The sequence below is a fragment of the Bombyx mandarina genome, chromosome 25 (assembly GCF_030267445.1).
Source record: "Bombyx mandarina strain Sakado chromosome 25, ASM3026744v2".
NCBI classification, from domain to species: Eukaryota; Metazoa; Arthropoda; class Insecta; order Lepidoptera; family Bombycidae; genus Bombyx; species Bombyx mandarina.
In genome coordinates, this window is record NC_143231.1 from 1,196,162 (window position 1) to 1,213,309 (window position 17,148).

Consider the following 17,148-nt stretch of genomic DNA (forward strand, 5'->3'; position numbering starts at 1 on the left):
TATGGACTCCGGTAACCACTTATCATCAGGTGGGCCGTGAGCTCGTCCATTCACCTAAGCAATAAAAAACAAAAATTACACATCTTTCGTCTTCTGAGTTACGGTAACTACCCTCATTTCTCCTCTCGCGTAAAATAAAACTGTGTGTCGAACATTCATCGTCTCTCTTACCTTCGAACACGACATCTGCTATCTTTCTCACTCAGTCATGCTCCACATTTCTTCCTACATATATATGATTTTGAGTGTTCGTAATCGACACGTCTTGACCTAAAGGCCTTAGTTACCAGGTCATAAGTACTTAAAGAAAAACCACACGTTCGTATATGGTTTCTGTTGAGGGACGGCACCGAAGAGCGCGGCGCCGACGGTCTCAAAAAAAAACATTTAGATAATTTCCCATGTTTATTCGCTTCAATCCTTAACTGTTTTAGACGCAAATTAAGCCCATCGCAGTGCACCAAGTTTAGGCGAAGACCTCAACGCAACTAAATGTTCGTAGTGAAAAATTTACGCAATTAATTACAATTAACATTGGTTCGATGCGATACAGCCATATGAAAATTTAAACTAAAAATTCCCGTACGCGCCGCCGTAATTTATTTTGTAGACAACAATATGTTTGTTAGTTTTTATGTACAACTGTTTTTGTTTCATCTTCTTTGTAATCAAATTTTTTTATGGCTGTTCGGTTGGACTCTGTGGTCTTTAGGTATATGTATAATAATTGCAAAAGTTCCACTACAAAGAAGAATGCGAGTCGAGATCCTAGAATGAATGCAGCAAATCAAAGACATTATCAAAAAAAATAATTTAACTATTAGTTGACAGCGCGCAATGTAAAAAGGTCAACGCCCTCACAGTGAACCACTTGACTTTGCTTTAGATTGCGGATTGACGAAATACAAACTTACTCAATAGACGTATTGCACTTAATATATAAAAAACGTTTTCCTCTCGTATATCGTTCTGCTCCGGAAGCAATGATCTTGCATTCCTCCTTACTTCTTGTGCCGGTGTAGTTGCGGCGCTGACAGCTTGACCTTCCCGGGGAAGTTCCTGGCGACGTCCTCGTCGCGCACGGCCTTCAGCAGGTCTCTCTCGCGCGGAGTCCCCGTCGGCTCTTTGAGGAACACCTGGATGGCGGTCTTCGCGGCCTTGCCTCGCTTGCTGGTACCGGGCGTCAGCTTCACTTTGTACCTGAAGGAAGTCATTGCTTAAAAGGTCACCATAAGCTGGTACTCTTGAGAGGCAATGCCAGCGTAAGGTAACCTGGGGGCGTTGCTAATATTAGCCCTAGCAAGAGTAGTGCTTTGCTGAATCTACGACCGGATCGGAAACGCGACCCACTGAGAAGATCCGGCGAGAAACTCAGTGGGCTGTGTCTGAGAGTTAATTTACTCGTCGAGTCCTTCGTCGCAAGCGACGGGTTCGACGAGAACGATGATCGGTGCTTAAGGTTCCTAAAACTAGTACCTTTAGTGGATCAGGAGGATCCGTAATGACGTGCTTTAGGCGACGTCGACAGTTTACCATTCGGTCGACAGGATCGGGTATGTAGTTACCGGCGGCCACGATGAGAGGGTTCTCATGTCGTGCCGCCTTCTCGAAGTGGGTCTCGCCGTCCCACCAATATGTCCAACCAGTGTTATGGATCGGTACATTTTTACATTTTATTTGCCGTGAGATAATCTTGCATTTTACAGGTAGCATAGTCGTTTTTGCACATGGCCCAAGACTGTGGACAGGTGTTTTTTTTTTTTTTGCCCTTGTAGGCAGACGAGCGGACGGCCCTCCTGATGGCGAGTGGTTACCGTCGCCCATGGACCGTGGTACCGCTGGTGTAAGAGGATACGACAAAGTAGCGTCCGGGTAGGGTCGGGTCGGCAGTTACTTGTAGTGGTTGAGCGCGGAGTAGGGAGCCACCACGGGCACCGCGAATAGGAGCTCGTCGTCTGCGAAGGGACTCCCGGTGAGCTGCTGCAGCATCTCCGAGTCGGCGTCCGGCCCCGGCTGCTGCTCGCCCTGGAAGCAACACCACTCACATCTTCAATGCTGTATTTATTAACAGAACTCAGATAAGAAGGATTTGTGGCGTATTTACGTTGTAGATGTCTATGGGCTCCAGTAACCATTTAACAACAGGTGGACTGTGAGCTCGTCCACCCATCTACGGAATAAAAAAGGAGGTTTTCAATATGAACCGCATGCCCTATTATCCTTTAGATTTTACTTATTAAAAGAAATAAAAAAAACATAAAAAAAGAGATAGGGTGTCTTAAGGACGTTCGGTTGGAGACTTTTGCCATATTTTTTTGGTCTTTGTATTTAAGTAATTATTAAATAAAAAATACGGTGTCAGTACCTACAAAATGCTTTAAAGAATAATAAAATGTGAAAAGTATGAATAAAATTTGGTATTCCAAATAAAATTTTGGGGAATATTAATGTAGAAATAAATCGCTATTTTATTAATATTTATTCTCTACATCTGTAGTTTTCAAAAATTAATTAATAATTTGATTTGTATTAAATCACTCTTTCCCAAAGTGGGCGATAACGCCCCCTTGTGGGTGCTGCAGGCCTAAAGGGGGGCGATAAGAGACCCAGATGTAATTTTTATCTAGGAGGACTCTTAGCTTAGAGACCGACTGAGCTTTCGATACAGTAGTTTTTAAGTAGGTTCAATTTTTTCAGGGCGCTAAAAATAATTTATTCTCAAAGTGGGCAGTAGACAAAATACGTTTGGGAGCCCCTGTATTAAATGAATATCGATTAATTTGCTCTGGTGCTCGGCCACTAGTTCGTTCCCACGCGGTGCGACGGGGACTCACCTCTTGGTCCGGCTCGAGTTCTTCCTCCGACTCCGCCTCCAGTATGAGCGGCGCCGGGAGGGGGATCTTGTTGGCGCGCTGCTGGCTTTTACTCTTGCCGGGTTTCTCTGCCTTCTTCTGCGCTTTTTTCGATTCCTTCATTTTGCTCGCCGCCTGAGGGGAATGGATCGTTTAAAGCACTGGCTGTTAAGCACGCAGCCTAGCGACGAGCGCGCCCTCTGTCGCACCCCGCCGGTACTATACGAGACACAGAAGGCGCCCGAGGTACCTTCGAGCGAGTGTACCTGCAACAATCCCATTTTGTACAGTCTCTCGTCTTCGTCCTGGTCCTTATATTTCTCTTTTATCTTCTTTAGCTTCCCCCTCTGTCCTCGTTTCGGTCCGTCTTTCTTATCTACCTTCTTCTCTTCTTCCTTTACCTTTACTTCTTTCTTCTGTGGTTTCTTCCCGCCCTTTTTGGGGAGGGCCGGAAAAGAGGGTAGTTTGTCTTCGGCTAAAATATTATGTTGCTTTATAAATCAACGCCTTAGTGATTTGGTGGTCGGCGAGCTAGACCAGCGTACCAAATTATGAATATTCTTAGATATCATTTTAAGCAATATTATATTTTAATCGTGCCAATATAAAATCTGAACTTACGCGTCTCCGATATTTCCGATGTCGTCCGTGAGAGCATGACTTGTCCCGTTCCGTGATCGACCTGATTTATGAAAGAAAAAAATGTATGATATTAAATAAAATGTTACTACTAGGCGGCACTGAAAATTTCGGGAATTAACGAAGTGACACAACATTACTATTTAAAAATGTATTTATTGCTTTTCGAAGTATTCTCCGCGAAATTTGACACATTTTTCCATACGATGGAACAATTCATTGAAGCAACCATTCCATTCGGAAGTTGGGGTCTCCAAAATGGCCGTTTTGTAGGCGTCCACAGCTTCTTCAGGTGATGAAAATCTCTGTCCACGCAATTTATTCTTTATTTTAGGGAAAGTATAGAAATCATTAGGGCTTAGGTCGGGGCTGTACGGCGGATGGTCTAATAATTCTATGTTTTCTTGCTCTAAAAACTCTTTTGTTCTGTGCGCGGTGTGAGAACTCGCATTGTCGTGATGGAGGATGATGCGGCGGTTGCAGTTCTCTTTACGGAGTTCAGAAACGACCTGTGGCAAACAAATGCTAGCATACCATTCTGCATTAACCGTTCTTTGTCTCTCAAGAGGAATAGTCGTAACATGGCCGGTTTTGGAGACAAACGTGGCCACCATTTTTTTTGCAACACTCCGTGAACGAACAATTTTTGTTGGCTTTAACTCATTTTCGAACACCCAAACTCGTGGCTGGTTTTTTGTTTCGGGTTCGTACGCGTATATCCAGGATTCGTCACCTGATACAATGTTGTATACAGCATTTGAGGATCCTGCGTGGAATCTTTCGAGAGTTCTGACGCACCAAGTAACGCGAGCCGCTTTTTGCTCTTCACAGAGCGAATGTGGTATCCATCGGGAAAACAACTTTTTTACACCTAATTTTTCATGCAAGATTATTTGTATTTGACTCACGCCAATGTCTAAAGTTGCCTGAATTTCGCGGTATGTCACATGTCGATCTTCCTCAATCAGCTTACGCACAGCATCAACGTTTTCTTGGGTGACTGCAGTTTTTGGACGACCTTGACGGGGATCATCACTGAGCTTGACACGTCCACGTTGAAACTCAGCAAACCAGCAATAAATTGTGGTTTTGGATGGGGCTTCATCACCAAATGCAGAAATCATCCGGTCAACACACTGTTTTTGTGTTAAACCACTTCGAAAGTCATAATAAATCATCGCTCTGAATTTTCTCGAGTTAATTCCATTTTCTCAACGACTAAACAAGTTTGACAAAACCTCGTGACAAGACCGAGAATCTTTTTTTAAATAAATAAATGGTATTCGATTTTTAAAACGAAGGAGTTTTCAATTAAAAAGATTTTAATATGACAGGAACAGTGGAAATATTCCATTCCCGATACTTTTAGTGCAGCCCTCGTATCGCCATCTCGTAAATCTCTGATGTACTATGGCTACAGGAGAGATAATAAACCCAAAACTCTACTAGATGGCGTTGCACAACAAACGTTATTGCACTGTATCTTTGTATCGATGTCAATTACGTTTAAGAAGCTTCTGCAAGAACATTTTTTAAGGGATTTTATGACCTGGTAACTAAGACCTTTAGTCAATTCTTATTTTAATTTATGTTCTTAGTTTTAATAAAAATGACATTATGGAGTGAAATGAAATGAGATGATATGGGATGAAATATAATCTCAGTAAAATGGTGGTCATATACTGAGACTTTTCAGTGGACTTTATGGAGGATCCCGAGAAGTTACGTCCAGCGGCTTTGTTTTATTTTCCAATATTTGTGCACTTTCACAGATACTGAATAGTTAATAAACCACCGTTATTACGCATTTAAATATTACGCAACCGAAACGCATTTCTGCCGTGAAGCAGTAATGCGTTTCGGTTTGAAGGGCGGGGCAGCCGTTGTAACTATACTGAGACCTTAGAACTTACATCTCAAGGTGGGTGGCACATTTACGTTGTAGATGTCTATGGGCTCCAGTATCCATTTAACACCAGGTGGGCTGTGAGCTCGTCCACCCATCTAAGCAATAAAAAAAAAGAAAAAAAAAAATACGTGTGGTACTCGGGGACTGCCGCGGTAAAGCTATTGCAAAGCATTTTTTATCAACTTATGCAATTGCAATTAGACAATAATAATTTAATTTTAAAACAATAATAAAAATAAGACCACGCTATATTTATAAACAAAAGCAAAACATTAACTGTCCCCTTCACACTCATAAGCTAGACCGCGTGAGAGAGAGATGGGCAGACTTTTCATGATGCTCATGCAGTGCGACGTCACGCCGCGCGCTTATTCACAAACACTACACTAGCGAGCTACATAGTAGGCGTAGTGGGGGTGTCAGGTTCTTTTCGTTACGGAATTTCTTGATTCAGTCGCCGCGCTCAAGGACCGCGATAAAAGCTATGCAATAGCTTAAAATTAAACCTGAAGAAACAGTAAATAGACAAAATAAAACAAACACACAACTTCACTCCTCGCGTTCCCGCCAAAAAATCCCTACAATAAGCTGGTAACCAGGCACAGGGGCGGCGCGCGGGTACCTTTATGTGCGTGTCGGGGAGGTCGTCCCCCGAGTCGCTGTCGGTGTCGCCGTCCCGCTCGTTCTGTATCGCCGTCTCGCTCGCACGCGCGTCCGGCGGGTCGGTCGCGCGTGGCTCTTCTGCGATGGTTTCCAGTTTACCTTCCGCTGCTTTAGTGTCCTCCTTGTCCGACGGCTCGTCTGCTCCAAGCCAAGAAATCATAAGCCTTGAAACATACAAATTTCTAGGAAAAAATAAGGAAAAAGAAAATCGTTAGCAGTCAAAAAGCTGACCGTCATCAGACACGACTATCTCCTGGTCCTCCGGGTCGTCCCCGGGAGCGGCGGGCGGCTCCTCGTCTGCTCCTAGGGGCTGGCGCTCGCCGCGGTGACGCTCTATGCAGCCGTCTTCGACCTGAAATGACGGCAGATTATTCTAAGGTCTCAAGTATAGTTACAACGGCTGCCCCACCCTTCGAACCGAAACACATTACTGCTTCACGGCAGAAATACGCAATCAGGCTTGTCGTTTACAAGACCTCAAATGACGTCACTCGTGCGTGCATTGTTGCTTCACGGCAGAAATAGGCAGGGTGGTGGTACCTACCCGTGTGGACTCGCAAGATGTCCTACCACCAGTATGTGTGCTCAACTGTATTGTTTTTGCCCATTTAAATGTACATTTTAAAGCGCGCACAAACTCTGGTTGCCCGTAGTTATTATACTTCTATAATCACATACTTCGCCAAGACTATAAATCTATTCTCAATTTGACCACCGATTTTAAACAATAACAAAAGATTAACAATGCGTGTATGTATATGATGTGTGTAATATATGCAGCCGTCTTCGACCTGAAAGGACGGCAGATTATTATAATTTTTTTTTATGTGTGGACGAGCTCACAACCTACCTGGTGTTAAGTGGTTACTGAAGCCCATAGACATCTACAACGTAAATGCGCCACCCACCTTGAGATATAAGTTCTAAGGTCTCAGTATAGTTACAACGGCTGCCCCGCCCTTCAAACCGAAACGCATTACTGCTTCCCGGCAGAAATAGGCAGGGTGGTGGTATCTACCCGCGCGGACTCACAAGAGGTCCTATCACCAGTGAAAAGTGTCTTCTAGTCATTAGACAGCGTGGATCCCTTCCCCTACATTTAACTGATGTGTTGTAATTGCATGGTCCACACGGGTAACCGCCTTTTAGGATTGACAAAAACAAATTTGTTTTTTCTTACAGGTGTTTGCTCAACAGGCGAAATTCGATCATATTTACTGACAAATTAAAATTTAGATTCTTTTGTGTTTTTCTCTTTTGTTTTACTACTAAATATTATCTTTCCGAGGCGGGACAAGAACTGTTACCAAACTATTAATTTATTACACTCATGCGCGTAAATAACTCAATTAAAAAACAAAAGGTTCACAAACTGAGGAGAAATATGCACCAAACTATTTTTTCTCTTCTTATTTCCTTATAGATAATAATATTATCTAACTTACTGGTTATGTTGCAATTTCAACAAATGCAAATAGTGTTGGATTATTAGTAGCTCGACATTTATTATAGAAGGATCACTTCTCTCTCTCTCTCTCTCCTCCTTACTATTTAATGACACGTCAAAACCTCACCCGGAACATGAAACTGAAGCCGAACTGTAGATGCTCCGGCAGCAAATAGTTCTTCTTCCCCCGGATCATGAAGGAGCCGGTGGTGAGGAACTCGCCGGAGGGCGCGGTCTTGCTGACCTGCGAGGCCTGCACCCACCACGACCGGGTCAGCACCTTGGCCTCCCAAGCCACGCTGGGGACCAAAACCGAATGTAGCAGCAGTGGCGGATTAAAGGTCCAGAGCGGCCTAGGCAATCACTTTATCGGCGCCCCTGTACCGGCCATAAATGCCCATCATAATACTATAAATTTTAACTAGTTGTTTTTGCAATTACGATAACGTTGCATCATCAAACCCTAGACTTTATTAGACCAGGACATTTAGTTCAGGCATTTAGTTCTTAATCGTCGATTTGTTATTTTCTTTACGTGCAGGAACAGGTTCGTTCCTCGTCGTATTAGCGATTTTAAAATGAAAATAGGCCGTTTTTATAATAGTAATCCCCTTTAATCTTCCTTTGATACATTACGTAAAATTTTATAGGTTAATCGCATTGTGTCGTTGAAAACCTTTTTTGTTTTTTGTTTTTTTTGGCGCATTCGATTATTTTAAAATGATGGAATTAAGCAGTCTGTTCCAGTTGACCAATAGATGGCGCTGTTTTTAAATTCAGACTTGACTTGACTAGGACCAATAGATGGCGTAAACACTTTATTTATTTAATAATTCTGAGCTCGCGTGCCCCTTGTAACTACACGCCCCTAGGCACGTGCCTAGTTTGCTTTACGGATAATCCGCCTCTGTGTAGCAGACTGTTGTAAGTGGATTCAAAAGAGTATCGTGGAAAGAGATAAGAGCTATAGCTATTAATGACCACCACTACAGCTCTAAATCTTCAAACCTGCGCGTACAACTTGGTGGACGTGAAAGAAGTGTAACTTCTTTTGCGGTGCGTAGTATTGTGGTTTTCATCATCTTTCATACTTAAATCAAATTTCTCTTTCAATAGGGAATGAGGTGTAAAGAGAAATTCTTAGCTCTTTTTGTTCTTTCCCTCTCTCCAAGATAGAGTGGTTCGCGAGATCCTCAGTCTATTTTCTCACTCTCGCTCATCTTAAATTGCATCTTTTCTCTCTAGCCATAACGAACCTGTCGCGAGTTAAGTTTTACTCTCAACGCGCCTAAAGAAGTTTAACTTCGATAATGAATGAGTCATTGTTATTACTTAATTAAAACTCGTTATAATTGTCTTGTAAATTGCTTTTTATATTGAGTACCTCGTTGCTGTTGTGCGGTGTGCTTAGTGCGAGTTTTTTAACGTTCTCGATAGCGTAAAAGTTAGCTCATATTTGTATGGAATGGCATCGTTTGCCTACGTTTGCCGCTAGGGGCGCTGTTCCAATTGCATACAAACTTGAGTTAACTTTTACGCTGTCGAGAACGTTAAGAAACTCGCACTAAGCACACTGCTCGCTGAGGAATCTAATGGATATGCATGAGATATACCTGCTACATTCCATACCCGGTCTTATAAGTTATGGGTGCCGCTAAATACCCGGTCCATAAACCCGGTATCAAAATACCTACAGGTATGTGCTAATGCGGTGGAAGTGAAGGCAAAAACCCATTGATATATATTTTTTTATTAGGAGGAGCCCATAGACATCTACACTGGGTTTCTAGACCTGAACCAGTATATACCCCTCATCCCTAGATGTACTGTACCTGTAGGCCACCGCGGCCTGCCCGGCCTCGGACAGGGTGCGGGGCGGGACGGTCCCACCCCTGGGGTTCTTGATGATGACGGACGAGGCGCCGGACAGGTCGGCGTGCACGTACACGTCGCCGGCCCTCATGTACCTCTTCACCAGGAGCTCGTTCTGCTGCTGGTCGCGGCCGGCTATCACCTGGAACCACACCTAATGATCAAGTCTTAGTCCACGTGGACGAGACCTTAAGACCTTAGGTATGTGAGCCACCTTATAGTGCGCGCGGAACTAGTTAGGCGCGCCTTAGCTATGTGAGCGGAGGGACGGAGAGGCGGGGGCACTTGCCGTCATTACTCAATGATATTTGTTACTATGATGGACGAAATCATTATAAACTTTCGAGATGATTCTGAAACAAGTTCAGAGAGTTCTGAATCAAGTGATTCAGAGGATATGCCAGAATAATTCATTATCATCATATCATTAAAATATGTCAGAATAATTTTATGTACTTAATTTGTTTGGTTTATTTTACTATTAATTACAACATAGTTATTATAGATAGGTACAATATAAACTTTTAAAAGTTCAATTGTTTTTTATTTATTTATTATTTCATTTATTCGTTTATTTTTTTAGTTTAGTCATCACTGTGTAATCTCATGTGCGTTACAAGCAGGAATCAACCCGCCCCCTCACCCCTGTCGCCACCAACTAGTTCCGCGCTCACTATAATAACATCAAGCAATACAGAGGGGCGAAGTCTGGGTAATGATGATCATAAATTAAGTAATGCCATCCTGAACTCTTTTTTATATTGGAAGCCAGCAGTTACTCATTCATAGGAGTGCTTAGACCACAGCCCGTGGCAAATTCACAAATTAAGTGAATTTTATTGTCTCCTAAGAAAACAAAATTGGTTTATTATTATCATACATGGAGAAGTTTGTGGTAGCGGGCGATTTTTATTGCTCAGATAGGTGAACGAGTTCAGGACCTACCTGGAGTTAAGTGGTTACCGCAGCAGCCCATACATATCAATAGCATAAATATCGACATACACCATATTATTATTATTATGAGTTCTGTCTCAGTAGTATACGTCTATTCCATACGAACCTTATTAAATACCAAATATTTAATTAAAATCATCTGAATTGTAGTTGTTTGATCGTACGCTCAGTCTCAAAGAACTCACCACGTAATTATCAGACGATATAAACCAGTAGAACTTTTCGAACCAGTAAGTTTTCCGAGCCTTTATAATGTTGCTGATCGTGTGAGCTTCCTTCAAAGTTTGCTTCGTCTTCTTTTCGGCGCTTTTAAGAGCTTTTCCCGAGGATTCGATTGTCTTTTGCTGCTTTTTGGCCGCGTTTCGCTTTTGGTCGTAGTACCTGGAAAGCTTTTATATTTGAAAAGTGGGTAGAACGAAGATTCAGATTAGTTTGAAAGAATTGGACTTTTTGGCGGGAACGCGAGGAGTGAAGTTGTGTGATTTGTTTTATTTTGTTTATTTAGTGTTCTTCAGGTTTAAATGTTAACTGTTTAATATCTGTGAAAGTGCACAAATGTGGGAAAATGAAACAAAGCCGCTGGACATAACTTCTCGGGATCCTCCAAAAAGTCCACTGAAAAAATCTTAGCAAATAACCACCATTTTACTGAGATTATATTTCATCCCATATCATCTCATTTCATTTTATTTAATTTCATCTCAGCTGATTAATGTCTCAAATTAATCATCTTCATTTCATTTCACTCCATAATATCATTTTTCATAAAAATATGAATATAAATTAAAATAAGACATGACTTAAAGGTCTCAGTAACCAGGTCATAAAATACCGTAAAATTTTTTTGAAAGAATTAGTTGAGTGGAGTTAGTTGGAAAAATTGAAGTCAAATGAGTCTGCAGACCCCTTTCTAGCAAATAATTGATATTTGGAATGGCAGGACTACATACAGTCGAGCCGAGGAGACTGATCACACATCACTCGAAACAAGTCATCACTGCAGATGGCCAAACCGACTCCTCAAATAGATCTGATGAAATTTTTAATACTAGAGACAGATGATGAAAGAAGTAATTTTTATTTATTTCATTTACTTCAGATTTTGCATCCATATTACATTAATTAACCAGAATTAAATAAAAAAATAACTACACTTTCGGAATAAAATAATAATAAATAAATAAATAAATAAATAATTATGGAATGAATAAAATTCAATTTTCGTTGTACATGTCCCCCACGTTCTGATATGGGTCCGTCCGTCTATGGGTTCCGACCAGTTGACGCTAGGGGAGACTGCGGCTTGGATCTGGCGATCACAAGTATATACTTTAAAACAAAAAAATCTCAATCATCAATTCTAGATTCTCATCATGAAGATGAGGATGCCAACGAATACTTTCTAAAGCAACATCACCTCCTAGCATTAGCAAAAGCTGTCAATGACAAGTCAATGTCGATCATCATTGGTTCCGGCTTCTCGTCGTGAAGGTAGGGGTCGGAGAGCAGCAGCGTAATGTGGTTGGTGTTGAGCTTGAGATGCTTGATGCAGGACGCCACCGGGTCCTTGTTCTCCTGGGCCGTCTTTACCAGCAGTTGAATGTCATCCCATGACAGCTGAGGGTAGATGAACAATTTTTTAATTTTTTTTTTTTTAAATCCGTGTCATTAATACCAATAATAAGAACAATGAAAATTCTTTGCAAATTGCAATACTCTTAAGATAGTTCATGTATTGCATTAATTGAATCTAAATTTTGCGGTGTCGCCGATTAGGGTTGAAATTCGGTTGCACCACCTTAACCATAAAAAAAATGATGTTAGTTTACTATTTAGTCTGCACGGGTAGGTACCGCCTATTTCTGCCGTGAAGCGTTTCGGTTTGAAGGGTCGGACAGTCATTGTAACTATACTGAGACCTTAGAACTTATATATCAAGGTGGGTGGCGCATTTACGTTGTAGATGTCTATGGGCTCCAGTAATCATTTAACACCAGGTGGGCTGTGAGATCGTCCACCCATCTAAGCAATAAAAAAAATATTATATATATACACATATATGCTTAGTGCGTGTTTTTTAACGTTCTCGATTGCGTAAAAGTTAACTCAAATTTGTATGCACTTGGAACGTTTGCCTGCGTTAGCCACTAGGGGCGCTGTTCCAACTGCGTAAAAATTACAATACACGAGGATTTGGGCCTCGAACCCACGATTCCGATCCTGTAGTAGATTCATTCGCGAAGCAGCTGCCCTTGAATTGTTAGGTCTCCTTTGGAGGCGCTCGGGTAGCTGTTAGCAAATCCCACCCCTCCTGACTGAGCCCGTGCTCTCCCACTTGTCCTGATGAAACTGGAAAGGGCTCCGGGCCACCAAAGCATTACTTTGTAGGGACACAGTTTGTTATGTAAACAAAATTGTTCGTAGTCACAACATGCGGCGGCGCCCGCAAGCTTCGTTACTTTTTACTTTTTAAGTTGAGTCGCGAATAAACGCTCCGATTAACCAATTCTTGTTATTTAATTATCTCACTTCCGATAACGCCCAGAACCATTATCGACCACTACCAAAATAACTCCTAAAGCTTCAATCATAAAAAAAAGTTTGCGGAGTAGGGACCTGGCTTTTTTATATATATTTTTATTGCCCTTTTTGAGTAGTTAGCGTCGCCCATGAATTTCAGCAATGCCAGGGGCAGAGCCGAGCCGCTGCCTACCTGGTTGGCGAGCGCCGTCTGTATGGCGGCCCGCGCGCGCTCCACGAGCGGCTCGTTGCTGGCGATGAGCTCGGCGGCGCGCTTGTCCCGGGTCTGCGCGCGCTCCAGCTCCGTCACGCGCCTCTCGTGGTCCTTGCGCACGTTCTGCAGCTTCTTCAGAGCTTCGCGTTCTAGTTGTACGGTCTGTAAATTATCTATTGTTTTATGTATGTACCGAGAAGTGCATAATAAAAAATATGGTTTTATAATGTCTTAGGTTTGATTTTAAAAAATTATGTTGATTTTTGTTTTGTGATGTCTGATTTGTTGGTCACTGTTGAAATCTGAAAAAAGCATTTCGTTTCCACCACTTTAACCCTTTTCCTTGAACCGAGGAAGTCGTGGGTAGTAACTAGTGAATGTTAGAAATGTATTCACATTAACAAAAAAGAAAAAACAGAATCATTTTGTTTTTTTTTGTTTTTTAATTGAGACCCTGTAGTTAATTAGTAGGTACATATGCACACTCATATTTCCAGTTATTGCAAAAATTCATAAGTCAGTACTGTCAGGGGTACTACGAACTGTTGTTATGTGCGGCACAATAAACAAATATTTATTTCCTCTTTCTGATAACTTCAATGATCTATTTTATAATAACTTTACTTTTTATCAATGAAGTAGACATTTAATTATTTACTTGTATTTTACCTTCATGTCAATCTTCTGCCCTTCGGAAGCCGAAAAAAATTCATCGACAGCCCTATCGAAGGTTTCATACTCGGCAAACGGTAGGTTCTCGTGTTGTGCGAATCTCAACGGGTGGAACTCTATGTTCGTCAGTAAATATGTAGGCTCTCCTTCCGGATTAGGGCGCTCTTCTTTCTTCTGAGTTATGTAGCCCTGATATAAAAATTCAGTCTAGAATATGTTTTACTTTCAGCCAGGTTTCGAATTGGGTAATCTATGTGAGCATGTTTTCGAACAGACTAAACAGTTCTCCACCAAAAAGTTCGATCGCCATATCGAAACATAACTCTGAAGGGGATATCAAGCATTCTTAAAGAACTTTGGAGTATGGTTGTCACATTTTGGGCTGAGGCAAAGATGCATAAGCACCAGGCAGAATGCCAGCTGGCAGTTTAGAAGCAAGTTTCACTGCCGTTACTTAAAATAGCATTAAAATGGTGTGTTGAGAAAATACTCCCAAGGCTGTAACACTAAAGACAATTTGAGACAAAATTTGAGTCATTACGCTGCAGCTGATAGTCTTTTAAATTAGTAAGATCGGCATGAAAAATAATAGGCTTTATAATTAGCTACAACTGTGACTGATTATGGAACGGCTTCATATTACCTACATTGTCTGATGTTACTAAGGCAGAACTGCCTTAATAGTTTTAATGTATAAAAAAGGGATCATCACTATAGTTTCCAGAGTCAACACGTCTCCATTGTAATGTCCTAAAGACATTAATTTTATTTTATGAGTTTGTTTTGCATAAATTTCTCATACCTTGGCAACTTCAATCTTAGCAACATCCATTAGTAATTCAGCTTGTTTCAGAGCTTTCACGAGCTTTTCTATATCGTGTTCTATGTGGAAGCCCTTTCCTGGTTCTGTGGAAATCTTCATGTTGCCAGAGAGATTGTTCTGTAGCAAAACGTGATCTATCATTGCTGAACCAAATTCTGTGGGTAAAAATTATTGTAAAATTTTTATGAGAAAATGATGACAAGTTTACTAACCAACTATAAAGTTTTGAGATAAGAAGAAATTATAAATAGGATTTTTAAAATTATGGTGTAAAGTAAGGGCTATAATGGTCTGAAGTATCAATTCAATTGGGAAAAGGAGTATCTTGATCAATATAGTTTGGGGATCCCTGATGTAGTCATTACACCTTCATAAGAAAATTTAAATAAAATTTTAATTATACCTAAGTTGGGATTCAATATTTTCTTGAGGTTGTCACCAGGTTTGCTTCTCAACAATATATCCTTCAGATCTTCAATGGGTGGTGCTGCATAGTTTGTTTTCGCTCTATCTAGTGGATATTTTTCTTTCACTGCAAATCTGTATTATGATAATAATATGATTTTTTAATTATTTTATGTAATGTGAATTTGAATTAAAAAGCTTTTGTTTAATAGTGCAGAAACTCATATTTTTTATGAGCAGGGTGGATAAGTGGGAACATCCAGCTATTTTTTACATGTGACATATTTAAGTTATTTATGTATTATAGAACAATGAAGGTAATCTTTTAGTACTTACTAAATTTAATATCATTATATATTTATTTTATGACTAATGTTAGTCACTGGTAGGATTTCATGTGAGTCCGCACGGGTAGGTACCACCTATTTCTGCCGTGAAGCAGTAATGCGTTTCGGCTTGAAGGGTGGGGCAGCCGTTGTAACTATACTGAGACCTTACAACTTATATCTCAAGGTGGGTGACGCATTTACGTTGTAAATGTTTATGGGCTCCAGTAACCACTTAACACCAGCTCGTACACCCATCTAAGCAATAAACAAAAAGAATTATTTTTGTTTATTACCACAATACAATTACAACATTACAATTAAATCCTGTTAGACGACTCCGAGGTTTAACGCTCCCCATCAACTGGCTGCTTATACAAGCTGCAATAATGATGCATTTTTTATTACCTAATTTTGTCTCCTTCAACATGAGGTCTCAAAACATTTAATATTATCCATTCTGAATCAGTTAGTATGATGTTGCCTCTATCGTACAGTTCCAATATGACATGATAAGCTGCCTCTCCAGATCCAAACTGTAGATCAACAATACGATCTACACCGAGCTGATTTAGTTTCTCAAGTCTCTTATTTTTAAGATGTTTACGTAACTGAAAATTTAAATATTTTATTTAATTTTGTTATCAAGTAATCAAAAACATTTTCAAACAACAAATTTCTTAATATGGACATTTTAGGTATTATATGGACAATTTTGAACAATCTTAAGAGCAATGTTTTCGGACATTTTAAAGGAAAGATTAAGCTGGATAGCTGTGGAAAATGTCACCATATTAAATGACAAAACTAACCTTCATGGTGAACCCTGACGGAGCGACATTCTTTGGCCACTCAAACTGTGTTGTATGAAACCTGTTACCAGATTCTAATAACAAAACACTCTTCTCCTCGGATCGCTGCAAACGTATCACATACGTACGATTGTCTATATCATAAACCTGGTTTACTCTCATTCCAATCAATCTGAAAATAATATTAATATTTTATTATTGATATTTATCAAATCCTCCTCAAATACCTCATCAGCCCTAGCTACTCGTTTGTAATTTAATTTAAAAGAATTAATAACCTTAGTTATTAGCGAGGGTTTTCCACTGTCACCTAATGATTTAATTGGTATATTTTGACTAAATTATTGAGGAGCGCCCTTGTCAAAAAGAAGTTTGATAAACAACTATCTTCTTGCATTAACAGTGTTAGACATATTATGAAATTGCAGTATTTTTTTAAACATACTAATATAACTGTGATCATATGATTAAATCAAATTACCTTTGCAGTTCTGTGATCATGCATATGATATCGTATGTATTGAATCTCGTCTTCATTTTGCGTAATGTTAATTACACTATTAAAAACGGAATTAAGAAAACCAAACTTTGGAATTGGAATACAAGGATTTTATTATTAAATGATGTGTCTATAATTACAGCCATAGATCGGTTAGCTTTACGAACTTTATTGTGACATTAATTTGACAGCCATATGGAATCTGTGTTCTTTTAATATTTTACGAATATTTTGGCAAAGACAACGACCACCAAACCTACAATTTAGTCATATTTTTCTGTGACGTGAAAAGTGAAATGGAATCCTTTTTTAGGAGCTATCCTTAGCTAGTAGCAATAAATAACTACAATATTGTGCACAAATTTTAGAATATATTATGAAGCCTATTAAATAAACGTAACTTTTTTGGTGGTAATTTACAAGTATGTTTAACGGTGTCTTCTTTGTACTTTAGATTTGTACTACTGCTAAGTCCTTGTTGTAAGAAAAAAATGAAAATACCCTTCTCGGGAAGAAATATCGGGCGAGTTTGAATAGC

The 17,148-nt window shown here is 40.2% G+C and overlaps 1 protein-coding gene across 1 annotated transcript; it reads right to left on the minus strand.

Annotated features, from left to right (window-relative positions):
• Positions 1–392: 392 nt before the first annotated feature.
• Positions 393–16,815, minus strand: Clbn (Nuclear export mediator factor NEMF homolog Clbn). The gene is made up of 18 exons (XM_089738313.1): positions 16,593–16,815; positions 16,112–16,283; positions 15,708–15,910; positions 14,972–15,108; positions 14,548–14,723; positions 13,743–13,934; positions 13,053–13,235; positions 11,757–11,956; positions 10,525–10,720; positions 9,343–9,524; positions 7,638–7,809; positions 6,295–6,415; positions 6,023–6,201; positions 3,474–3,534; positions 3,119–3,327; positions 2,835–2,987; positions 1,895–2,025; positions 393–1,200 (listed from the first exon to the last, which is right to left on the minus strand). Exons 1-18 carry the CDS (start codon positions 16,646–16,648, stop codon positions 1,002–1,004), a joined length of 2,922 nt encoding a protein of 973 aa, XP_089594439.1. The 5' UTR covers positions 16,649–16,815; the 3' UTR covers positions 393–1,001.
• Positions 16,816–17,148: the final 333 nt, after the last annotated feature.

Bases quoted from the DNA above. Each gene is read 5' to 3' on its own strand.
- Clbn (XM_089738313.1), bottom strand. From the start codon at position 16,648: ATGAAGACGAGATTCAATACATACGATATCATATGCATGATCACAGAA. The intron at 11,957-13,052 runs GTAGGCAGCGGC...ATCTACCCTCAG, and splicing joins AGACGGCGCTCGCCAACCAG to CTGTCATGGGATGACATTCA. The intron at 9,525-10,524 runs GTGAGTTCTTTG...GTGTGGTTCCAG, and splicing joins TATCGTCTGATAATTACGTG to GTGATAGCCGGCCGCGACCA.